This window comes from Rhodnius prolixus, unplaced genomic scaffold (assembly GCF_049639745.1).
Source record: "Rhodnius prolixus isolate KJV_2025 unplaced genomic scaffold, Rpr scaffold_12, whole genome shotgun sequence".
NCBI lineage: Eukaryota > Metazoa > Arthropoda > Insecta > Hemiptera > Reduviidae > Rhodnius > Rhodnius prolixus.
This window is the reverse complement of record NW_027411635.1, coordinates 6,002,975-6,029,612: the sequence shown is the minus strand read 5'-3', so window position 1 is coordinate 6,029,612 and position 26,638 is coordinate 6,002,975. Positions and strand designations below refer to the sequence as shown.

The 26,638-nt window shown below is 34.0% G+C and overlaps 1 protein-coding gene across 5 annotated transcripts in view; it reads right to left on the bottom strand.

Moving 5' to 3' along the window:
• The window catches only part of LOC141461704 (transportin-1-like), a 35,426-nt gene extending 13,315 nt beyond the window's left edge, over positions 1-22,111 (bottom strand). For 2 of the 5 annotated variants that reach the window (XR_012463013.1, XR_012463012.1), the window contains exons 1-14: positions 21,888-22,111; positions 20,755-20,830; positions 19,155-19,414; positions 15,718-16,056; positions 14,891-15,070; positions 13,042-13,228; positions 12,779-12,931; positions 12,082-12,254; positions 11,855-12,004; positions 11,064-11,225; positions 10,889-10,996; positions 10,246-10,492; positions 8,260-8,358; positions 6,971-7,069 (exon numbers count right to left, since the gene is read on the bottom strand). Coding sequence is in view for 3 of the 5 variants with exons in the window: in XM_074142951.1 (XP_073999052.1) it covers positions 1,091-1,166; positions 6,971-7,069; positions 8,260-8,358; positions 10,246-10,492; positions 10,889-10,996; positions 11,064-11,225; positions 11,855-12,004; positions 12,082-12,254; positions 12,779-12,931; positions 13,042-13,228; positions 14,891-15,070; positions 15,718-16,056; positions 19,155-19,414; positions 20,755-20,830; positions 21,888-21,992 (2,414 nt within the window). In the remaining 2 variants the exon portion in view is untranslated. Of the gene's footprint in view, positions 1-1,090; positions 1,167-6,970; positions 7,070-8,259; positions 8,359-10,245; positions 10,493-10,888; positions 10,997-11,063; positions 11,226-11,854; positions 12,005-12,081; positions 12,255-12,778; positions 12,932-13,041; positions 13,229-14,890; positions 15,071-15,717; positions 16,057-19,154; positions 19,415-20,754; positions 20,831-21,887 lie in introns of all 5 variants that reach the window. The other 3 variants (XM_074142951.1, XM_074142949.1, XM_074142950.1) reach the window with 3 other exon arrangements.
• Positions 22,112-26,638: the final 4,527 nt, after the last annotated feature.

Sequence of the window (26,638 nt, the reverse complement as noted above, 5' to 3'; positions counted from 1 at the left end):
GCTTCAGATATTTGCAAAAATGTAACTCAATAGCAAGTGATTGTCAAAATTCGCCTTTAACTATTTCAATTGGCGAAATGGTCTGATGTAACCAACAGACACCGTTGCCTCTTTTTTAAAAAAATTATTAGGGTGTCACAAAAGAATCCTAAGTGTTTTTCATTGTACAATTCAAAAATTGTTTATCACCTATTAAACTATCTCTGGAAACAGAGTCCGTCATTTTCTATAACTTAAACCCATCTCAAGTCAGCGGTTCCATTCCGTTCCCATATCCAGCACCTATTTTTGCAGGCAAAATATTCAAACCTACTGCTTATATTTCATACAATTAGAAATTTTTCTATTAAAATTTCCTCCATCTCCCAGCCCCCAAAAAAAGGAAACGCAAAAAGTGACCCCTGGAGCGGAAGAGGTGGTAATGAGCGGGTGTCGGCTGTGGGGTGTGAACTTCTATAATCTTATTCTAGATGAGTAGACTAGAGTACAATCTAATATTATAGAAGAAAATGAAAATGAATGAAATGAAAACATGCTTATATTAGCATTTTCTTTCGAATGTCATCTTTTATCTTTGATCGGTGTCTCACAGAAAGGAAGCTAATAACGCAAATGATTCTAATTATATTTAGTTCGAAAGGTTGGCGTAAAGAGTTTTCTCTCTTTGAATCATTACCAAAGTTACAAACGTCGAATAACCATTGCTAATAGGTTTTTTTTAACACTTCAAAGCAAAGTGAACTGTATTTTTGAAAGTTTGAACTCTTGGGCGGTCAATACAAACATGAACAAGTTATTCGTTTACCCATCAATGAACAACACCGGTCGTTGTAAATCAATCATTTGTGAAGGTGTATTCTTGTTGATTTGAGTGAAAGGAAATCATCGAGCCCAAAAGAACTGGACAAGCATTTCCTCTATCTCCCAGCCCAAAAAACCAACTTCATTTTAGCCCCTTTTATAACCCAAAGCCATTATTTTTTCTTTGAAATTACAAACAAAATATATAAATAAGAATAAGAAATAAGATAAAAATAATTTAAAGGTAAATTACTAATTAAATAATAAAAAAATTGAAGGGATTACAGACCACTGTCGTACAAACTGTTGCAACATTGGAGCAACGTCATGGGGGCACACGTATCCAAGCCGGCCAATTGTAATCGCTACATACACAAGAAACAAAAAACCAAACCAGATCACAAACACAAAAAGTACAACACAACATAACAAAATTAAAAATTAATTAATTTTTTTTTTTAAGACATAAATACATATAAAAAATATAAAGAATATATTAAAAAAAGTAAATCCATGGTTAGCTGTGACAAAAATAATAGAAATAAGATATATAATAGAAACAATAATGAAAATAAGAGAAATTAAATAAATCTACTTCCTTCTAATTTGCTCAGTTACCAAAAAAATACACTCGGGTGTGGGAAAAAAAATGGAGCAACCTACTTATCCAAAGCATTGATTTAAGAACTTGCTTTAATTTATCCTCACTTCATGTATGTGTAGGTTCTACCATTTATCATTGTTGCCGTACAATACCTTTACAAAAAATCAGATGCACACGAACTTTTTAATTTTTACGAATTTGCTTGAAGGGTCTCATGCTTAGCTATAGCTTCGCTAGCATTGTTAAGATTATAAATGAGTTTAGAACTTCATTAAAAACAATAGCTGGTTTTTCACTTGTCAATTACACCAGCTGAATGCCTTGTGAATGCTGCCTTTAATGTAAAAGATGTCTATGTAATATATTTATGCTGTACAGTCCCTAGAAATATAAGAAATGAAAAAATATCTGCTGTGAACACAAACACGACTTTCTCTTACTACTATTCTCAAGGTTATAACTCATAAATTTTCTTCTAACTACAAACATTTGAGTCTTATTTTATCCTTACTAATATTATACCGTTTATTCACGCAAATAGACAGACATACGTACATCGACTATTTTGTGAAACCACTTTTTCTCAGGAGTACATAAAACATGGAAATTTCTATTGAAAACTCGATGTCGAAACTTAGTACGATTATAATTCTTTTATTGCTTTAGCAGAGTAAGAGAAAAGAAAATACTACTTATTTTTAAATTAACATTCTTTTAAGAGGAAGAATGTTTGACAAGGGCTACTAGCTGGAGAAGGTCTTCACAGTAAAAAAAAATATTGGTACTCTTCGTTAACGCACTCATTGCTTCAACCCCCAAGCAGCTCATGATGAAAGGCACCAATGGACCGAAAAGTAGAGTACCAATACACAGTTTTTATAATATTCCTCAGGACATTGCCGAACATGCTTCCTTTTGTAATTAAAGGTCTGGTAAATTATAAACCATATTTATTTTCGAAGAGCCCTACTAAGAAATATAATTAGCCCACCTTGAAACTACGGCATCACGGAAAGTGCAGAAGCAATCTACCGTTCCTCTGAGAACATTACTGTTGAGCACATTTTATAAAACTTGAGAGAAGTGTAATTTCCTAATTAGTTCATATGGATTCGGAAAAACGTTATGATGGATTTTTACTCAATGGGGCTTTTAAGGAGGCACATCCCCCACCAGATCAAAACCCAAAAACTCACCATAGTGAGATCAAATTTTCCGACGAAGAAGTGTTTTACGAACCTTAAAGTAACCACCGGACCGGGACATCCCTACCAAAATGGTTTTCAGTTCCATTGCTTGTTGTCATTTCAGTTCTTTGGAAAGTTTAACACAGGTTGATACATCGGCAGCTCAGTTATGTACAAACTGAGTTCTTCACCAAGTAGAGTGGCAGTAACGGATTTTAAGGCCCAAACCTTTCTTGAGGCCAAGGCTTGACAAGTGCTCCATCTCCTCCAGTTAAGGTGGGAAGAAAGTCTGGAGTTTTAAGGTTTTCTGTTTACCTTACGAAAACTTATAAGATAGAATAACAGGTGAAAAGCTTGACTACCCTCCAGTTCTTGGTTAACTAACAATTTAATGCCAGGCTATCCCTGAAATTACTAAGGCCATTGCACACCAAGGGTAAGAAGTAGGAAAACGTCTATAATCTGGAGATTTTAGAACACCAGGATGCGGAAAGTTTCCATGTTGTCCAGTTTAAACGATTGCACCTAGAGCTGAATCTGCAGGAGCCAATTTATTAGGCTTGAAGGATCTGTGCATGAAAGAAAGGAGGTCTACAACCGAACAAAATTGGAAGCGCTGGAGGACACAGTTGGGAAGAGTACCACGAGGCAAGAACGCCCTCATGCAGGAGTGTAATAGTACCTTCTCTCAGACAGCGTGAGAGTCACATGGAACCTGTACCATACCTTGCCTCTACCACTTTTTTTTGTACATAAATTCAATTTACTTCAATAAAGTAATACTATTATTGTCTATGTCTATTAATTTATATAACTTCATATCACCTGCAAGTTCTAATATTTCTAAAAACATTTAGTTATGTTTCAATAATAACAAAAATTATAATGGTTACCAAATATATAAAGTTTAACTCATAATTGGACAATATCACTGATTTCATCCGCCATAGCATGTTTTTTTTTTTCATTCTAACGGTCACAAATTTGCATCCATTCTCTAGATTAAATTATCAGGAAATCAATTCCTCGATGCAAACCTGATGATTAAATATCTGAAGACGGATGAGAATCGAAATCAGAGAAAATTTGAATAAACTAACAAGTTCTCAAAAGAAATTAGTAATAGATTTCTGTCTCACTTACCTTTCTGTATAAAATCCACAAACAATAAAGTATATACCAAACAATAAAATTTACTCGTTTATCGAAAAAGTTCTCGGCTGTAATAAATTTAAATAACAAGAAATTTAGAGACAGTTGAAAATGCGGTTGGGTGCGCATTACTGGACAACATAGTTGTTTTACCCGCGTTAACTCTTTGTTTTTTGTATTTCTCACAGTTTTTGGATTTTCATCCATCACAAGAGGTTGAGTCATCAGTGTGGCGTAGAGGATCCGCCACTAAGAGTATGGACAGAAACATAAGTGGAAGTCAAATCCGCTACACCACACTGATGAATAAACATATGCTGATGGATGATAATAAAATATCTGACAGAAATGCAAGAAACATAACTGCTACGACAGATATTATAAACCATGACAGAATAAGTTATTAATCTGGTACTACTCAGATAACCAAGAAGTTCCATTTATTGACACCCGAGTGTATAGGTAATGTAATTACAAGTAGATACTACTAAATTAAAAATAAGCATTCTTGATTAAAGTAATAATGATGATAAAATTATAAAACAAAAAGAAATTAACTCAAAACCAAAATTACTAAAATATTCAAAAATTGAGTGTTAAATGTGCGAGAAATGGTTCATTTTAGGAAATTAGTTTTTTTGAGAATAGAAAGGTTAGCGTACAAGCGAATTTGTTTAAGCCACAGGAATCTCTCTTCGCAAAGCGTCATAAATATTGATGGTCAGTAAGTTGTACAATCAGGAATTTAAAACTTCCTATTTTCTAATTTACTTACTTTCTTATATATATATATTAAAGTAATAATGATGATAAAATATATATATATATATATATATATATATATATATATATATATATATATATATATATATATATATAGAGTTAGTGAGCACTTTTTGATTTCTTCGAACCTCCCACGAACTTGTGCACACTCTTCTCTCATACCACATTAACAACCAGATTCCCCAAAATTAACTTTTTCTTTAGAATTTTTTAAATAAATATAAACGATATTTTGCAACTGTGTAGATATTATCTTAAATTTAGAGAAATCTACTCTGTAAAATCTCACTTAAGTTTAATCATTTTCTTCAAACTTGGTAGGTACTCCGTTATTGTTTTAAACCGTAAATTGTTCTATGTAACATTAAGAGGTTTTTGTGGCACTTCCCTTTCCAATCAATCAATAAATCAATTAGACTAGAAAAAAGAGAGCTTCAAAGCTGGAAATCCTATATGTCCGCTATCTCCCTTGTGATTGGTATGCGTCTATATTGGCCAGTCTGCCACCTTTTAAAGATGACGGATTAAGTAGAATCGGATTCGGAATGTATAGAGCGCTTTTAGTAAATTAGCATTCCTTCCATCGTATTTCGGCAATTTTTATGAAAAAAAAAAAAAAAATCAGCGGTATGTGGTCCAAATGGTGGAACATTGTTCTTCGATAGATTCTCAACCACTGCAGTGTAAGAGGCAATAAAACGGTGGATCGCCTAGCTAAAAAGGGTAATAGATAACCAGCTGAAGCTAACGTGACACCGCTCTGTTTTTTTAAAAAAGCAAGAGTCAATTCGACATTTAAATCCTCTCAAAAATTCCAGACACAATAAAAGCAGTGAGTAGATCTCTTTCAGCAACCGCTGCCGAAAAACCCCAGATGCAACTTACCAGCAAATTTCCGATTAACTTCACGATTACTTCAGTCACAAGTACCACATCAAAGTAGTAAGTTGGTACAGTTCTCTTTTTTGAAAAGATGTAGATAGAAACCAATTTAAGATTTGCCACATTCGACAGAGCTTAAGTGGAAATAATTTTTCTATTTAGTATAGTATCACTATACTGGATTATCAGAAATTTAATGGATGAAAGAGCATATGATGAGACGTAATAAATAAATAAACTGAAAAATTCTTTACACTAATTCCAGAATTTTTTTTTTTTTAATGTTGCAATGTTTCGTTTTTTAAAATATTCTGTCACGCGCAACGCCCCTCACATAATTAAACCGCCTTAAATATTTAGTAACTGTGACTTACAATATAATGTGCCTCAAAATTAATTATTTATGCTTCCATTTTGAAGAGTTAATTAATCTATATAATATCTAATAACTGTTTTGTGGGTGTGTGCAAAAAAAATGTTTATTTGGTTTAGCTACTGTTTAGTGGAACCAATCACAGACAGACACTACGGCAACTAATTAATTTCGATAGCCAACTAAAATTATTGTGCGATAAATTAAAGAAACTTATCCGCCGGTGTTCTAGTTAAAGTGGAAAAATAAAACTTAAGTAGTACACGATAAATTTTGTTATTTACCCACTCTACGATTTACATTATCCAATTCAAAAACAAAGAAAGAATACCTAATTGTTTTATTTGATGTTTTTATTATTTAGGAAAAGTTTATTTGAATTTAGAAATTAATAAAAATAAAAAAGGAAGGGATTAGCTATGCGGTTAGCGTACTGGACTCCCACGCGGAGGTCTCGGGTTCGAATCCAGCTGCTGACCCTTAGATTTTCTCTTCCTAGGAGCTTCTTACAGCTCACTGTCTGGTGATGGACAGTGTTGTCAGTAACGAGAGAACACTGTCCGGTGGCCGGCAGTGCACTGAAAAAAGCTCCGGGCGCCAATAACCTTAGATGTTAACGCGCCTCAAATAAAAAAAAATAATAAATAAATAAATTTAAAGATTTTATTTTTAAAATCCAAATTTAACGAATTTTGCCAAAACCTACGTTTTAAATTGGATCTTACACTTGTGATCACAATATGAATTTTCTAAAATAAGTAGAAGAGATTAAGTAACTTTGAAAAGTAGAGGTGAAATCAAGAGAACATTTAAAATGGCCTATTCCTGTTTGGCAACAAACTGAATTCAATCAATATTTAAAAGACGTATCTTCTTTTTTTCTATTGAAAATCGTTGTTATTTTCAAGATGTGAACCGGACAAAGTATTTTCATTTGGAACAAACTTCACACTCTACCACACGACTACTAAAAATTAATTACAATAAGATATAGGCGCTGATGACCCTAAGATACTGACGCGCCTTGAATAAAATAATAATAATATATAAACAATAACGTAGGAGCCCATTCAATGCAAATTGTATTGAATTTTAACCGTAGAGACACACACAAAGAAATAATACTAAATAAAAAAACTTTTTCCTTGAAAATAAAAAAAATTGTATTCGCACTATATTAATCGTTACCTGTATTTTCAAGGAGTGTCTTCGGTGTATTGGCTTTATTAATTATTAGGATGAGCTGGCTCAGAACTAGTGGTATGTATGGCCTCATTTCGTCACCTTCTGTAAGATAACATAACCAAATTAAAATATTTTTCTCGTAACAGAGTCAAAAAATAACATTTAAATAATTTAAAAAGCCAGTGAGAAAAATCATATGACTAAGAATCGTGTAATATTTCTGCTATTATTAGCAATTCTGATTTAATAATACTTGGTATTGCAGTCAGTTAGGTCGTGTATTAAAGTTTTCCCCTCTACCCATAGAATCTGCAGATGACATCAAGTTTTAGATCCAGCTTCAAGTCGATTATTCCTTATAAAATGGTTCTCAGGAAGCAGGGGCCAACCACACACACATTCAAGCTTATCAGCTTCCCAGATGTAAAAAATCTCCCAAGATCAAAGAGAACCTAACTCTTCAGGAAAGTTCTAGGAAGAGAGGGGAGACTCAGAATCTCCTAACTCATAATCTGGTGTCAAATGCACCCCTCCCTGTAAAACTCGCTCCAGTTATTTCAAAGTTGGATCCAAATTCAAAGGTTGGAATATTCTTAATAAGTGTATAGACCCCTCTGACCAATATTCGCCTAAAATTCCAGGAATCCGAGAGCCGATAGGTTGGGATAACCACTCTCTGGGACCAGACCCCCTTATTCTCCCAAGAAGGATCCCCCCCCCCCGGTAACCTGGAGAGAGTATATCTTCTTCTGCCATCCTACGACCTTCTGGGAGGTCAAATACCAAAGCATGGCTAGTTACTCCGAGTCGAATCATGCCTTGTATTGGACTAGGGAATTTGAGAAAAAAATGAAGAAACAATCGATTATCTCGATCCATAAGTATTCCTTCCTTATCTTTACCAAACATCTTTACCATATGTACTGAGGATGTCTCCTATTGTACACATCGCAGCAAGATGGAGTGTATGACATTGAAAGCAAATCAATCCCGGCTACGAGATAAGTCCTTATAATGTTTCTATTGATCTAAGATGCCCTGCGACACCACGAGGAGCTAGAGATCTACTCTAGTGAGTTTAGTTGGAGTACGAAGTTAAATCTAATCCATGAGGTTGTAATCTATTCCGGTGGCTGATTTTGACCAGAGGACCTCAACACCCATTGCCGATAAAAACTCAAATTCGAAAATTTGCATATTAACAGGAAATAATGATAATAATACTAACAATAATACTAACAATAAATAAAGAAATTTATAATAACCTAAAAATGAATATAATGTAATATTACCTAATTTAATAGAAATTTCGCCAATAGCCCATGTAGCATTATTGCACACTGATATTAATTCTGGATTCAGATTTTGACCTAATATTGGAATAAAATCGGCTGCAAAAATACAGTGAGAATTAGTAAATTAGACTACTGTTAAAGGTGTAAGTTTGTAAGTTATAACTAAAACATTACATTACAAAACTGAAGATAAAAAAAAACACGTTACATTTGACACGTGAGAAAGTATTTTACCACTCTTCAATCGCTCATGTGCAAATACCTGAGTTTGAGCGTGAAACGAGTAATACACAATTACTCGTCGATAAATATTTTACTGCCGTCATTAGACAAAGTATGATCATTTCAAACCACAGTTAAACTATAAATGGCTGCAAAAAAAAAGAAGGTAAGAAAGTCAGACGTGCAAAACCAGCAGTAATTTGCGTTAACGGGTTTATACAATAAATTTACTCTTATCGTTGTTCACTCAAACCACTATTTCGACAAATTTTATATTATTTTTCTCTTCTGTTATATAAAAATTAGAGAAAGAAATGAGATGAAAACTTCCTTACAGTTTTAAATCAGCTATTGACATTATCTGGACCTGCATCAATTTTGAAGAAAAAATGTTCATTAACTTATGTAAACGTTAAAAGATTAATGGGGCTCAAACTAGCAACAAAGATTAATCAATCGTAACAACTCCAAGAAAGTAGGTCGATTGCTTACAATAATCCTACACTATTCCTATTTAGACCTTTGCCCGCCTTGAGGCTTTGCCAGTTCACAGAACCCCCAACTGGGAATTCAGGTTTTTTTTTGGTGGTTGATATCTGTTTGATCCTCGCAAGGAGGCGCGGCCCCCCTTGTCCAAAATTTAAGATTGTGTCATTCGTCAGTTGGCTGCATTGAAGGTCTGCATGAAGAGGGGGGCGGCGGCGTACGTGACCAAGTGCATGCAGGTTGTCCTTGACTGGAGAGAAAAAGGGGGGTCAGATGTTTTTAAGTGGAGTCAGAAGAAACTTAGCGTCTGTTCGCCATTTTTTTGCTCTTTGTGAAATTTGTTTTCTTGTGCCCTTTAGTGTCAAAATAATCGCTTCGCCACGAAGCTAATATTATGCCATTATATGTGTCAAACATTGTTTATATTCGATTATAGTTTAATATTGGAGAATTTACCTTTATACCACAGGCAAGTGATTGTAATTTTATTCACAAACCCTATTCCTTGGCCAGGAAGGGTATACCGCTTTACTGTGATTTTCTGAACTTGTCTTTTATTGTCAATAAAACATTGTTATTTCAAGGTACTTGAGAAGGTATTTTGGGTGGCTGTGGCGTCCACCTCATTTTATTTCCATTTATTGTCTATTTTCCATTTTTCAATTTATTTTTGAATTTAATTTACTAAGTTGCTCTCCCACATTTCGTCCTCGCCTTGGACGTTTCATTTAGCCCCTTAAAGACTTTTCAATATCCTTAGCTTTTATACAACGCATAGCCCAAAAAACCCAAAAGACAAAGAAGGGTGTACTGCCGAAAGAATCAGAAGCAGGTAATGAACCGGAAGGAAGGAAATGAAAATGAGAAAGGAACAAGGAAAATAAACAACGAATAGCTGGGTCTTGGTCTCTTTTACGTCAAGCGGAGAATAACAAGCGGTTGCACGTATTATGAACCTATAATACAATATAATAACATAAAAAGATGCACCCATTCTACTAACACCACAATATAGGAGTTAGGAGAGAAACTGCACTTTTCCCCTAGTCCCTACCTACAAGACACAAGTGTCTGCAATGGCAATATCTCGGATACTTGTTTTTTTTGTTTTTACTTTTTTATTTCTTTATTTATTTTTTTTGCATCGAGTTGTCAACTCTTTTTTTTTTGCCGAGCTCTCACATTTGTAAAATATACAACTAAGGCAAGTAACATTAAGAATAAAAGGTGTAAGAAAAACAATAAAATAAGATTGATTAGTAACAGTCTACATACATATACAAGGATGGACATGTTGGAAACATGCTTTAGTGAGGTCACCAAGCAAAGCAAACGAGCTCTGTCGAACTTCTGGCATTGGATCTTGCATACATTGATACAATAGTTGCATCATATTCGAATTGTGGACTAAGTTTTCAATTTGGCCGTTCAATCCTTCCGCTAGGCCAGACAGCAGATCTAGTGCAACTATCATAAAATCTTTATCCGGAGCCTCAAACTGATCTGGATTTTGTGTATTTGCCTGCAAAGACGTAAAAATATTAAAGGATGATTTTTTTTTTTTCAGTTGTTTTTACTTTCTTTTCTGTATTTTTACTTACTAATTCTAATTGCTATAGAAATTACATTAACATTTCACTAACAAGGAAGTTAGTGTCTAATTTGAAATATATTGGATCTTTTTCTCACTATAAAATAAAATCTAAAAACAATTTTAAATTTAAATAACTGTAGACTAGAAATGGTTCCAGTGTGGACCGAAACGTTTCAAACTTTATGGTGATAAGAAGAGAAAATAAAAATAAAACTAAAAAAGTTTGAATGTGCCACTAATAGTATAAACTTTTGTATAGCATTCTAAGCAGAAAACAAAAGAGTTTTGTTTTCAAGTATTCAAAATAAATGTATATAAACTCACGATATGTTGATTGAGGGTTTGTTCTACTAATGAAACACATCTTTTGTATACTGGTTCACAATATGGAAGAAATCCATTTTGAAGGGCTGTGGCCACACTTGACAGACACTGAAACATTATTTCAGCTCTAAGCCTCAGGAAGATAACAAGAATTATCTAAGAGTGCAGAACTTACTTCAAGCAAGGGGAACAGATCCTTATCTTCATCCTTAAGAACATTCCACTTATGAATCAGAGGTGGCATCAACAGATTGATGTAGTCAGGCTTATTTAAGTGATGCCCAACAGAATCAGCCAGCGTTCCAATTGCATCATAAAGTATAAGCAAATTTTTGTGCTAAAAAAGGACAATTGAAGAATTATAATTAGATATACACTATCGAATAAAATAAAGGATGTTTAGCCCTTAAACCTATAAACAATCTGGCTTTTTTCTCCTAAGCCCAACTGTCAATAATTCCTGTGATATAGAGAAAAATAGCGCCTCCTTCCTAATTCCCCGAACCCAACAAGTTTGTTACCTTAAATTATATTTTTCTTCTTAAGAAATTTTACCACTGGCCCATACAAAAAAAAAAAGAAATATTTTATTCAGTATTTAAATTAATTTATTTAAATTATTGATTATTAAGCAGGCTTAATTTATTATTAATTCGAAAGAACTACATTTTGATTTTCGAATGAACCTGAAGCCATTAATATCGCTCCAGTCATATTTACTAGCCTTAGTTGTTCAAAAAAATGGTGGCCGTTTTTGAAGAATATAAAACCATAGCCGCAGTCTGCGAGAAGCGTTAGAGATATCTACAACTGATAGCAAAGAAAATTGGATCTGGAAGGGAGTTGTGGGTGTAATAGTGTTGATTGAACGGATTCCTAAAAAGATTTTCATCTAGGTATCCTAGGTGTGTTTTAATGATATACTCTTATTTTTACAATAATTCTTCTTTTGAAAAGTTAATTTACCTGGTATTTACTAAATGCAAATACAAGTGTTTCTAAAATATAGCCTAAATAGGGTACTAGTTCAGTGCATGCTTCCTCTTCTAGAGTGGCAAACGCGGAGCAAGCTGCCTCCTGTACTCGCTTGTTAGGATCCAAAATTCTTTTCAATAACTGCAACATGTGAAAATTAAAAGTGGCAGGTATAAAAGGTTTGTGCCAAAAAAAAAATGAAAAATTTAATAAATTACTTCTGTCATTAAAGGTTTCAAATATAGTTCATGAGGTTGTGTGACCACCCAATGTGCGTATCTAGACAGAGTCCAGCATGTGATTGCCCTGACCAGCGCTTTTTTATCGGACAGACAGCTGATCAAATACGGTATTAACTCTCTTAAATGTGGAATCATGCCGGACATGCAACCTGAAATAAAAACATATAATCACAGCTGAACACATTCTTACAAATGAGGTAAAATTAGATCAATCTAAAAAAAGAAGATAAAAAATGACTCTTTTAATACAAAAACATTATAAATCACAATCATTATTCAGTAAGTGTAAATAAGTAAATTATTTCCTTATTTTTCAAGCGGGGCTTAACGTCCAACTACCAAATTAGGTAGCTTATACTTATATTTTATATTAGCACATACTTAACATTTTATATGACAAATAAAAAGTAGCTACATGCAGGATGCGAACTGGGGACTTCCCAATTACAAATCTATATTTCATAACCACTATGTGCAGTGATTAATAAACCAACACTGACTGCTCTTACACTTATTAATTGGTAAATGTGTGCATGCTTATACCTCTCAACACATATGTTATTTACCTAACATATATATACACAAGCAAGTGCACAAAGTAACTTGATCACTTGTTATTTCGCAGCACCGTTTAAGTATTTTAAACACAATCTAAAGAAAAAAAACAGTTTACCTTCAGCAATGGCACCAAGGGCTAATATGCCAGATTCTTTTGCATCCCATTCAGAATGAAATAAAGTTTCCTTTAGAATAGGGACTAGTACAGGCAACAGATCGTCTCTGAACACATTTGCCATTACATCTAAAGCTGCAGCACTGCATTTTCCTAGGTAGGAGAACAAAAACTATAGAAGTTTTGGAACCGAAATGACTGGAAATGGAAATTAAGAATCTAATCGTGGTGACCTCCGGAACACAAATCAATTTAAAACTTACTAAGATTCCAATCGGAAAGCGATGAATCATCATCTGCACAACAATCTTGTTCTTCATCGTGCTCAGTGATGGAGCCCTCTGAGCCATTGTCGGTCGCATGTTTCATTGTATGCAACCTGAGTCTAGGAAACCTGGGTCGAATATCTTCATCCCTATCCGGTACTGACTCATCCTCCTCAATATCACCCTGCATTGATCAAATTGATTTATTAATTTATAAACTTAACACATGAACATCGGCTTTAAAAAAAATTTTGTTTTGTTTTAGAAAGCCTACATTTTTGAAAATTTGCACAACTGAAACTGCACCATAATTATATCTCGAAAGTTTTGTAACTACTAGACTACCACTTTACTAACCAAGGAAATTATTACAAAAATTGGCATGGTGTAAATTATATGATTTGTTTTGCCGACCAGCAGGAAATTCAAGCTCCTATGGAAGATAATATTAGCTGTTGGAAATAATTTTTTAATAATGTCAAAGATAAGAAGTGGCCTATTAAACTAAACTATTCCTTTCAAAGAATATCATCACAGCTCGTGCTCTATATGAAATCTTAACGAATAGGAGGATTTACACACTTTTCTTGTGGTGCGTGTAAAGTGAAATATTTTAAAAAGAAAACTGCATCCAACAGGAAATAACTGAAATCTTAAATGGTAAAAACTGGATCCTACTTTTAAGTTAATGTAAATCTTGTATTGTTATAGAGAATTGAACTTGTCAATGAATTCAATTTCTGAGTTTTTTATCCTGCTGTGTTTATTCAAAGTAAATATTCAGTTTTATTAATGTACTTAATTTAAACATACTTTGATTCTGTGAGTTTTGATCAGACAGACAAATAACCAACGCAATCTAATTGCCCTGTTGTAATACGCACAATTAAAGCACTCTCACTCTCTCCCTTATTATGTTTGGAGATTAGTACAGCGCAGTTCCTTCCTCTGGCACCCGAGATATACGTACCAGGCCCAAGTGATCATATGCATCCTCACGCTGTAGAGGCCTTAGAACACATCCAGATGGCCGCACGAAGAATGAAAGGGTCTCATTGTAACTTATAATGGTAGCTACACGAAAGCGTGGCTATCCCAGAAAGTAAAGTGTTTAAAAAGCTGAAAAGATGATTTGGACCACTTTAGGTGAATTAATATGATGTAACAAAAATCACTGCGTTTTTACTTGCATTTAGTTGAATGAACCTTTAATATAACCATACAGAAGAAATAGTACTTTAGTAATGCAATACTGATAACTTGAAATAACTTTGCAGAGTTTAGCGTATTTAGTACAGTGTTGATTTAAAAAAAAAAAGGTTAATTTTTTGCAGCTTAAATTTTACAACAGAAGTGTGAGTTATACGTAGGTTGTATAAATTATTTGCCCCAAAGAACCCTCCAAATTGTACCAAGAAGCAACTGGGTTATTGGGATAAATATGGGTTGAACCAAATAATAAGAATGGACGATAACTTGGAAGAATAAATTGGTGTCTTATTTTTTATTATTTAATACATTAGCCAAAACACAAAGACTTTTGGTAACCATCCCTCCTGGACTTACTGGGGGTTTTTAATAGCAAAATAGGTTTTTATTGGTCATCGACTTCATTTAAAAACAATTTCATACCGACTACCATTTAGACCTTTAGATAATAGTGCAACCATTTTGCGAATGATGTATGGAACATTATTAGTAGCAATATTTAATTAAACTTTTGTATTAGTACTTATTGAAGGACAAGGCACTATCTGATCGTCATCAGAGGTCGAAGAGACTCAGACAAATAAGTGAAATTAGAAATGACTCAGCTTGCAAAAATTACAAAATTGGAATTACTTACCTTAAGTAGAATGATATCTATTTCAGAATATTTCATGCCTTTGACGAGTATTGGTACAAGGGTGGAAAGATGTGGAGTTAACGCTTCTTTGCATATTTGTTGATCGGCTAATGACAGCCAAAATTCACAAGCTTCTAAAGCTACACCCTCATCAGAGTCTTGAGTGCGTGTCAACATATACTGTAACAATAATTGCTTAACTATAAAATTACAAATTTTTTAAACATTTAAAGTGGTGTAATGTCGGAAAGTTTTAAGGAATCTTCATTTTCCCAATTCATAAGTAGGGCTGTAAATTTTAGAACAATAAATATTCAAGCTATCTAAAATATTGATATCACTTTCTTCTTAAGGAAAGGATAAGAAGGTAACTAGGGGATACCACAGGTCCAGAAACATGAGTTTTATATGAGTGAAGGCCCCATCATTTTTTAGGACTCGGGGACTCCAAAAAGTCATCATATCTCATTATATTATATCTCATTGAAAACCCGATTTTGAAAATTTGACTCTATCGCAATACTTCCTCTTTCCCAGTCTAATAAGGGACTGTAAAAATTTAAATCTTATCGGAACCAGATTGATAATTTATTTAATAATGTACATAGTTAAAAATCTTGAAATATATTGAAAAATCGCATTTTTGGGAAAACCTAAAAATTATTTCTTTCTCCATTAACCCAAATCATTAATTTGTCCTAAAATTGTTTAAAAAATAAAGACAACATCAGAATAAATTTTGAAAATTGTTTTAAAGAAATTAGTTAGCGTTTAAGACACAGTGATTTATAAGATACTCTGCTAAATAATCTCATTCAACTACCAACCTCGATAATGTCATGCATATGAGGAATCAGCCTGTCCATCCGCACATCAAGCAACATTACTAGTGCACGGCATACATTTTTTCGTACATCTGGTTCGCTGTCTGTGGCAAGACCAAAAAGCCCTTCTATGAACTGATCTATATGTACCATCAGTGAATTCGTTCTGTTTATAATGAACTGATTGACACAACCAACAGCGTGTGATCGGATTTTACTGCTAGAATGACCAAAAAATTGTATAAATCTTGGTATTAAAATATTCAATGGTCTATTCAATGCATCAGAATCTAGCAGCTCGGCGGAGTCTTCACATATTTTTTGGAGAGCTCCAAAGGCACCCTAAACAAAAAATAATAAAAATTATAGAATTTAAAATATGTATCTAATATGTGATGATCTCTTTAGTTGAGATGAAGTTTAAAAGAAATAAGTTGCCAAAAGTATAGCTTACAAGAAATAACCTTCACCAGTCTGAAACAGAACTAAATATTTAACTGGCAAACTAATATGCTCCAGTTTGAAACCATATTGACTTATTATACAAACTGACAAAAGTTATTCTAAATGCCCTTTTCTATAGAAGCAAGGCATTTTTTAGTCTCTTTAGCCAATCAATATGAAATTAAGACAGTACTTTCCGTGAAACACTGCAGTTAGCAGACTACTAAACTTTATTTTAGGCTGATTAAACTCATTTTCTTAAGATGTGACTACATACATTATACTGTAGTCAGTTTTAGTTTGCTTGCCGAGAGTCTCTAAACCACTTTTAGTGGACCTTGCTTTGATAGTGACTGCTGAATCGACTTCCTTTCACCACAATTTACATACTAATTTTCATTTTTAATTCATAACTTTACCTAAAAGATAGTTGACTTCAATAATACACATAATAACTGTAATAAAATACAACCGACGAAACTGTCACAGTTACCCAAAATCTCACTAAAACAAATATTCCCTAAGAAAAAGTTTTAAACCAAAGTGATAAGCCTAGCATATGTTTTTTACAATTTAAAAAAAAAACCTTTAGCTCAGTAAATTACAGCAAACTAGAAATACTTACTGCACCTGCGCTCTTCCGGGTGGCTGATTTACTTCAAATTCGGTAATTAGGTTAGACATTTTATACTTTAATAGTATTTATCTGCACTTAAAATGATAACTTGACTTCACTCCCTCTGAGAACTCTGCTTAATCAGATTTTCTTGGAAAAATGTTTCGAATAAAAATAACCATCTCATTTTATCTTAGAGGAGCCCAAGAGTTATAACTAACTTCTGAATACTAAACGCTAAATATCTGTAACATTTCTATTAGGATTCTTGCCGTCTGCATTGAATCAAGCTTATTATTTGTAACGAAATTTCAAATGTAAATTTTTACATTTGAACGTACCGGAAGAAATAGCGCAAGCTTTAAAAAAAACTACACAGGCAGCAAAAATAAAATCAGGAGAAAAAAGTCCGTATATTATACGGTTCTATTGCATCTGTCCCCTAATTTTAGTGATAAATGATCTCATGTAACGCTGGTTCGCGATTGGCTAATTGGATTGATTGTGATACCTAACCCCCGTGATAAACGGAGTTAATAATTGTATTGGACAGTAAAAAATAAATCAACTGTGATATACGAGGTGTGTTCAAAAAGTAACGGGAATTTTCGTTTTTTGAAAAAAATATTTATTTATTCATCTACATTAATATTGTCGCCTTCAAAGTAGTCCCCTTCGCATACAATACACTTGTGCCAGCGCTTTTTCCAATCCTCGAAACACTTCTGAAACTCGATCTTTGTGATAGCTTTCAGCTCTTTCAGCGATTCGCTTTTAATGTCATCTATGCTTGTAAAACGACGGCCTTTTAATGTTCTCTTTATGTTTGGAAATAGAAAAAAGTCACATGGAGCCATGTCTGGCGAATATGGAGGCTGGGGCATCGTTAAAGTTTTGTTTTTGGCCAAAAATTCACGAACAAGCAATGAAGTGTGAGCAGGTGCATTATCGTGGTGCAATATCCATGAATTGTTTTGCCACAAATCCGGGCGTTTTTTTCGGATTGCTTCACGCAAACGGCGTTGAACATGTAGGTAGTACTCCTTATTGATTGTTTGACCTTGTGGCAAGAATTCATGATGCACTATGCCATTAAAATCGAAGAACACAGTGAGCATAACCTTCACATTCGACCGCACTTGTCGAGCCTTTTTCGGTCTTGGCGATCCAGAATGCCTCCACTGGGACGATTGAGCCTTAGTTTCAACATCATATCCGTAAACCCATGTTTCGTCACCTGTTATAACACGTTTCAGTAGATCCGCATCGTTGTCGACTTCATTGAGTGACTCTTGAGCAACTTCCATTCTCCGCTGTTTTTGTTCGAAATTCAACAATTTTGGAACAAATTTTGCTGCCACACGTTTCATACCCAAAACATCCGAAAAAATTTCATGGCATGAGCCAATTGATATGGCAACATCATCAGCGACTTCTCTGATTGTGATTCGGCGATCGTTCATAACCATTTCTTTCACTTTTTTCACGTTTTCATCGGTTGTTGATGTGCTTGGACGTCCAGGTCGTTCGTCATCTTCAACGTTTTCGCGGCCATCTTGGAAACGCTTATACCACTCGTAAATCCTTGTTTTACTCATAGCAGACTCACCATATGCCTTTATTAACATTTCACACACTTTATTTCATTTTTTACGCAAAATTTAATACAAATTCTTTGAACCATTTTTTTTAACAAACAAAAATCGCCAAGCTCGAAAAACACGTCTAACCTTAACGGCTGCCACTTAAGAAGTAAACAATGAATATTACTGAAAATTTTATCGTACTTCAGGGGCATGTGTACCAACATAATAAAAAAAAAAATTTTACAATCAGACTCTCCAAACCCGCGAAATTTAAAAATTCCCGTTACTTTTTGAACACACCTCGTACTTCATAATTTGTATGTCTTAGTATTAGTGCCCCTCCCTTCTCTATATTTTATTAATGTATCAATCTTCTTATAAATAAAGTTAGTTAAAGTTTAGTTGTATGACATCCTCAATATGACATGGCGCAGTCGATGAAATAGTTAAGTAAGCAGTAAATCAACTACGGTTTGATGTAGTAGACATTTTAAATTATACATACAGAAAATTTAATAAGAAAATATTAAAACATGAATTCTTTAAATGGCATCCAACAACTAAATATGTCTGGGAATCTTGCTACAAACTGGCAATTTTGGAGACAGAAATTTGAAAATTATCTTCAGGCGGGCGCTAATGACCAAGGCAGTCGATGCGCCAAAAAAAAAAAATCTTCAGGCCACCGAAATAAATAAAAAACCGGAAGTAACGCAATGTGCTCATGTTATGACCTCCTCATGTATGGCATCTTATAGAAAACAATAACAGACATGAAATAAAAGTAAACTTACCTCGCAAACATTATAATCTTGTGAATCCAACATGGCACATAGTGCTGGCAACAATTCTGGCCAGTTAGTTAGCTCTCCTTTGGAAGTGATAGTTGTAATTAGAATGCCAACTGTAGCTCGAATCAATGGCGAAGGATCGCCAACAGCAGAGAGGCACGATGATTTAATGAATTCCATAACATCAGGCCTAATAGATTCAAAATGGGCTTTGACATTATTCTTTAGAATAAGCCCACTTAATGATCTTGTAGGTTCATCTACTTGTAACAGAAAACGAATAAAACATTAAAGTCTTGGCTGTAGTTGAAGATGTTTCCTATTACTCTAATATGTTATAAATAAGTAAGAAATAGGGTTTTGACTAGAAGTAATTTAGGGAAAATGTTGTTAGAAATATTTATTACTAATGGGTTTCAAGGTGGCAGACGCCTAATGCGGCTCGTATACCCGTTCCTCGCACTTTTCTCCAGAAGAAAAAACGTCCCTCATCCTGAACCAGCTTTCGGTCTAATTTCAACATGTAATATCACCCACACATATGTTGCATATATGTAGCAATAAAACAAACAAGTTCATTAGCCAGCAATGCTGTTATTTTATTTATCTAATAGAATCTGATACTTCCCCGTATTACTGTTTACCACTAAATTGTTTTGGAATATACAATTGTTTAAAAAAAGGATGAGTAATGAAAGCACTACCAAGCAAGCTTAAGAAGAGCATATAGATGGTAGACTCCTGCGAGAAAGGCCACGGTCAAAGTGGCTAGACAATTGGGAGAGAGAGAGATTTGTCACTCTTGCAGGTATAAATTAGTGCTTAAAAGTACACATGTGTACAGAGATTGCAGCAAAAGACCAGACTCTTTATTGGACCCCAATAAAAAAGTTTAAAAGATACATCGAACTTTTGGACCCCAGAATTACTTATATTTTAAATGTAAAATATAAATATATTTATTTTTTATTTATTTTGCCAAGGTGAAGGCAACCTGCCGGGGAGAACGAAACTCCGGGGTAGGCTCGGCTCTGTATGGTGAAACCAACCAGACTAGGAGGGGGATATTCCGAATCCAAATGACCTGGACCTCCTGGTTGGGGTTGGAGGTAGGGCTAACGCATCTATACAATTGTTACTTTAACACTATGAATAGCCGGACGAAGTTTAGGCAAAGACCACGGCATGTTATAGGAAAATCGTTGAATTGAGCAACATGGAATGTCAGAGGTTTGAGTCAAACCGAAGCAAGCAGAAAGAAAAGGTATTCATCAAATATGCGATCGATTTTGTAGCTTTGCAAGAGATTAAATGGAATAAAGATTGTAGTCACGTAACTAGGTAAATATACTAATAAACAGTAGACATAAAGCAAACATCTTAGGGTCAGGTTTCATAATAAAGAAGTCATCAATGTACCTGCATTGAATTATAAAGTAGTAAACGAGAGGATATGTGTGATCCGCCTAAAAGAAAGATTTTTTCAATATGTCGCTCAAATGTTTTTTACTTAACCTAATTATTTTATTAGGCGCCTACCATGAGTATATAATAATTGGAAGGGATAAAACGAGGATTCAGAAACATAACCCTATTAACTTACCTTCTGTGGTAACTTTAGTGAGTACAAAGATTAGATAGTTGTTAAAGTCTGGATAGTTGTTCAACTCTTCCAATTTCTGCTCAAAAATTAAGGGTTAATATACATTTGCATTTCTTTAACATTGTGCAAAACACATTTTTCAATGGTGCTCGGTTCAAGATGAGAGAAAACTGAAGTTGTTTTGTTGGATACTGGGTGAGAAATAAAGTCATCTAAAACCAACTATTTCAATTGTTTTATTCTTTCATCTCAAAACTCAATGAGCTCTTAAAGGATAATGATCTCAGAGCAGTTTTAAAGAGGTCTAGAAACTTTTCCACCCTTCTAAGGTTTCTCTCGGCCTGTCTTTAGCATTGCACAATAATGAACCCTAATGAGACTATCTAGTCCAAATACCTGCCTTTTTCAAGTAACGACAGCTTTCAACACATACATCAATAATATTGCAGCCAAAAGTTTGGATTTCGGCACAAACGGTTGACAAAGATAAAATTTTAAAAAGTCAAATAACTAAAATAAACCACTAAAGTTATGGTGCCCACCTGGTTTCCTAATTACGCTTTCCATTTGACGCTACAAATGATATTCAAAAAACTTCCGATAAAATCGGAGGAGGACACTCCAACTTGACCCACGTAAACTGATACCCAATAAGAACTACGGTTTTCTGCCCTTTTTTTACCATTTGGGCATACTTAAAATCAGAAACTGCAAAGACGGTCAGAACCCCTTTTAAAGTTATCTGGCTAATGTGATTCTATTTTACCATGTGATTTTAGAGTGTTACACATCTTAGTATCACCTAACAGTATTAAGAGACTTCTGTAGAAAAGAAAAAGAACGTCTAGAATAAATTGAGAACAGATAAACAAGAACTCGTGTTTCACTAAAAGTGCATTTGGATAATAAATTCACAAATACACTTCAAATACTAAACATAACTTTCCTCACAGAAATAAAACTGTTGTACTTGTGAAAATGTCCAGCTCTATGGCTGGATTTTATTTAAATTCTCTAAGTCTCTATTTCTTTAATGTTTTCAACTGAAGTAATTTAAATAAACGGATATTTACAAATATAACAAAAATGTATCGATCCAGCTAGAGACTGAGGTTAACATATTCAAAGGATACTTGCTGCACAGTCCTTTGGGTTGCATTATCTGGTGATTGGGATTCTCTTAACAGTTGTAGTATCTGCGATAGTCCTTCTTGTTGAGGTTGCCACTCCATTTGCATTATTATTATTAATAGAATTAGTACACTTTTCAGCACCGAAACTCCGTTCAACCAGGTACTTAGCTTAACGTTAAATTCCTAAAAAAATGGTTAGTTTCATCTGGTGGCGGAATTGCGAATTAAGCCAACCGGCTTTTTTCCCATAATTTAAACAACTACCTAAACTGATATTCTCTTTATAATCGACGTCAACATTAGTTGAGATTATATTATTTTTTTATTATAAATAATCTTTTAACTTTCAGTGGAATTATATAAAAATATGTAATTATTATGTCATTTAAACATCAACATTGGCGGAGCTACTGTAGGAGGCAAAGTCCACAATGCGTAGGGGGGGCTCAATATCGCCAACCGTTATCATATTCTTCTTACCATAAAACAGATTTATGTTTTGGTTAGGTCCTTTGTTGTTCAGCTTTATTTCATTATTCAGTGCGTTTATGAAGCATGATTCAGGATACACTTTCACTAATTCCCCTAAAAACGCCATGTTTGAGTACTTCTTCGCAGGTCTCTCTAATATCCACTGTTAACGTTTTTTTTTTACTTTCTCTCAAGTATTTAATAAGCGACATACAAGAAACCTTAAACAATTAAAAAAAAAAAATCCTTATTCCTAAAAACAATGTCTATTCATTTTATATCCTTATGAGTTCTGCTATTCAGTTGGTTTCCACCACCTAAATTTGATTGATGGCTTTCCTCCATGCCTTTCTTTCCATTACTACTCAGATACTCCAGAAGAATAAGCCACAGTCCTTCACGTCGTCCTTTATATCGTCTAGCCAGGTTCTGCAAAGTTTTCCTAGACGGGTTCTTTCATTTATTTGTCAAATGTAAACTTCCTTCGATAATCATTCTCTTCAGTGTACGAACTATATTTTTTTCTTCCTATATGTTTATTTAACGTCAATTAGTTCCCGAATCTTTAATTTTGGTACTCTCTCTTTTCAGAATTTTTTAATTAAGAGTTTTAAGTTTTTTTCCAACTCTCCACTCATCATTGTGAATCCATAAGTCATTACTCTAAATATTATACATACTTTTAAAAACTATTATGCTTTGTTTTTGGCAAGCTGATCTTGCTCCACAAACAGAATTCAGCGTATAAATAGAATTTTTATCATTATGAACAATTATTTTAATTCTAGCTCGCCGGACTCATCCATGCCGACTAAGGTGCCGAGATATCTAAAATTCTGAACCAGGTTCATCTTTTTCCCAAAGCTCAACACCTCTGGCAGATACGTGTTCGGTTTTCATTAAATTTATATATCAAGTCCTCATTGTTCGAAATTCTCCTTTAATTTTCGGAGAATGTTGCCACCGTCTTCTGAGTCCTGAGAGTTATGTCTTGATCATCGGCAAATAAAAGAATACGTATGTAAAGGTCTACTCTTAAGCGAATTCCCATTTTACAGCCATTACTTCTCCAGTTTGGTACACAATTTTTTTTTTTTTTTTTTTTTGTACAACGCTAATCACTACCAGGAGCACATCTTGTTATAATATCAATTAATTTTACAAAATATATTTAATTTCATTTTTTTTGTTGTTGTTGTTTAATTTTTTCTCTACAATCCCGTTAAATAAAACTTCGACGTTTAATAAAATAATCATTTATGTTACGCCCTGCAACAGTACGTATCCATCGAAAAAATGAAAACTTGCAGAATGTTCAATGATATTTAGTTCAGCGGTCAACAGAGGATGCCCTGTCAACATTGTTCAACCGAGAGAATCACTTTACTGATCGTTTTCCATTTTCTTAGAATTTTCTAAAAAAGGGCTCCTACACGATTGTCATTAAACTTATCGTGCTAATTATGCAAACGTAAATAAAAAACTTTTATTTGAAAAACATTTCCAGAAAAATTCGATTAAGAGTCCTCTGGAAGACAGGGTTGGTTAGGCTTGCGAAAGTGCCACTATTGATTATTATACTGGATTGCTTATACTTGTGTAATCGGTTGACAACTAAATACCCGCCGTTTTTTTAATTTTAAAATCCCGCATGTCATTCAATGTTTTTGGCATAATGTTTTAAATCATTCGAAAAGGGATTTTTTGTACTACCAGAATCTATGTTTCTTTTTGTTCAAGTTAATTTATGTTAATTTTTAGATCATTAAAATGGAATTTCAAGTTAAGAAAAATAGGGATTTTCAACACCTTCTTCTTTTTGCTTGCTCGTCACCGCTCAACTCATGGATGCAAGCAACGATTTCTTTACCAAATCGATACTGGCGACGAAAAATGGTACCTATGCATTGTTATGAAGCAGTGCAAGGAATGGCTTAGTAAACAAGCCACACCGCGCGTAAAACAAGATCTTCATTCGCGTAAAACGATGTTGTGCTTGTGGTGGGACTGGGAAGGGATTATCCATTACGAACTGCTTGAACGGATCCAATCGGTCAACGCGGAACTCTATGTACATCAGATGGAAAGGCATCGCGCGTTTTGTGAGGGTACTAGCACATATTCACGTAATAGGGCAAGGTGCATTGGAGTATAGTTACGGTGTCTTGACGAATGTTATACGAGTATCACAAGCGCAGACGACATTAATTCCAAAACACCTTGGATATTGCCTCGGCTCATTTCTTTCCTATTTTCTAATTCTTGTTAAGTTGTTTTGCTGTGGCTTTCGGTAGTTGGACAGCTATGCCATCGAGGCAGGTAGGTGTAGAAAGATGGAGTCAGGCAGGTAGAGTACATCCCTGTTCGTGGTCCGCCAGAGCCTGTTAGGGTGCTTTCTCTAAGTGGAGTGTTACCAGTTGGGCGCTTCTGCGCCGGATGGAAACGTTCCAAAAACAAAAAAAAATCTGAGTACCAAATGGGAAAAGGATCAGATGGAAAAATGTTTCCTAATATTTGGTGTCTTAAGGATGCGTTAATGTATTTTAGAAAGCAATGATCTCTATATAGAGAATGACGATATATACGATTATTTTTAGATTAGGTTATCTGTTTTGTTTAGTGTAGTTTATTGTGTAAAGCGGAGTATGTTGTAGTTTATATGTATATAAATAGAATTTATTGACAAATACAGTTTAGACATCATAATAAAAAGCATTGTATCAGCAACCCCCTCCATATTGCTCTGTATTCATTGTACTTTTGCTACGATGGAAAGTACTCGGCAGCAGTTGTATCTTAGTTCCTTAACAAGTTACATCCAATCGATTTAAATAATTGCGATCGTTTTACGCATAAAGTTTTCCAAAAGCAAGTTTTAACAAATTTGTTAAAAAGTTGACTGGTACAGGCGGTAGGATCCAACAAAAAAAGACATCAAGAACTATGGACCAGGAGGCAGCTCTTCTAAAAGAGATGGAACGAACATGAGAACATCGTCTCAAGTGAACATCAGAGATCGCTAGACGAGAAAATGGAAGAAAAGAAGATCCTGCTCGTCTCAACGATCCGACCTGCATTATTATTGAGAATAACTGTAAAAGAGCGAAATAAATCCACCTTGTGAGTTTGATCAATTTTTGTTAAAATAAAATAATCGTAATAAATGTTTTTTTTTTTTTTAAATGTGATCTTTCTGTTGAATGTCATTTTAATTTTGGAATTTTATTGATTTCAAATTATCTTACATGTTTCATTATTGTTAAGAATTAAGTTAACTTTGTGAAACTTTTTATTATGTTAACCTCGTTTTACTATAACTAATTAGATAAACAGAATGACTCTTCCAGTCGTCACTAATTCAATAATGACCACTCCGGTATTAAAAAAAGTTATTTAGCTATGCCGGGGAGGGGATTAGCTATGCGGTTGACGTATTGGATTCCTACGCGGAGGTCCCGGGTTCGAATTCAACTGCTGTCCCTTAAAGTTTCTCTTCCTAGGAGTTTCTTACAGCTCACTGTCCGGTGATGGACTATACTCAAATTCCATGGCAAACTTTTATTACTTAATTGATTTATTTTAATTTTAATAAGGAGCCCAGAAACACAAACCAGCACCTGCACAGTTCATCAATGAACTATCTGTGAAAACAGGCGTAAGGTGGAGCCCTGAAAATGAGCTAATCACTAGGTCAAAAGCTGGGCCAAAAATAAATAAATTATGACTGAAATTGGCAATAAACTTTCTTCTTTTGGATTTTTGCTTTTCATAAGTTTTTTCCTCAGTAATTTGTAGGTGAACAATAATTACTAAACTCTAGCTATCTAACATATGTGCTGGTTGCCTACTAGGACCACAAAGGTTGGTTTTTACCTTTCATAAGTTTCAATTTTTTTAAGTTATTTTTAGGCGTATAATAATTATAGCTGTAACATCCAAAAGAATTTTACAAGTTTATAATATTGTTATTAATTCAAAGATCGATTTTTAAATAAATGTGCACAACAATTTCTGTTTTTGTTAAGTTACTTTTTTCAGAATATGATCATCTCCCATGCTGATCTAAGCCGCAGGAATTCCTTAATTCCTATTTCCTATTTATTGCCTTCCTTCATGTTAACAATTTTAATAATTAATTCCAATCTGAACAAATAAATAACTTCTTAAAAAACCGTGCAATTCAACAACAAATCACGCAGTAATAGTTAAAAACAATTAAAAAATATTAAAATATTATTCATAAACAAAATAATTTAAACAATTTTAATTAAATTAAATCA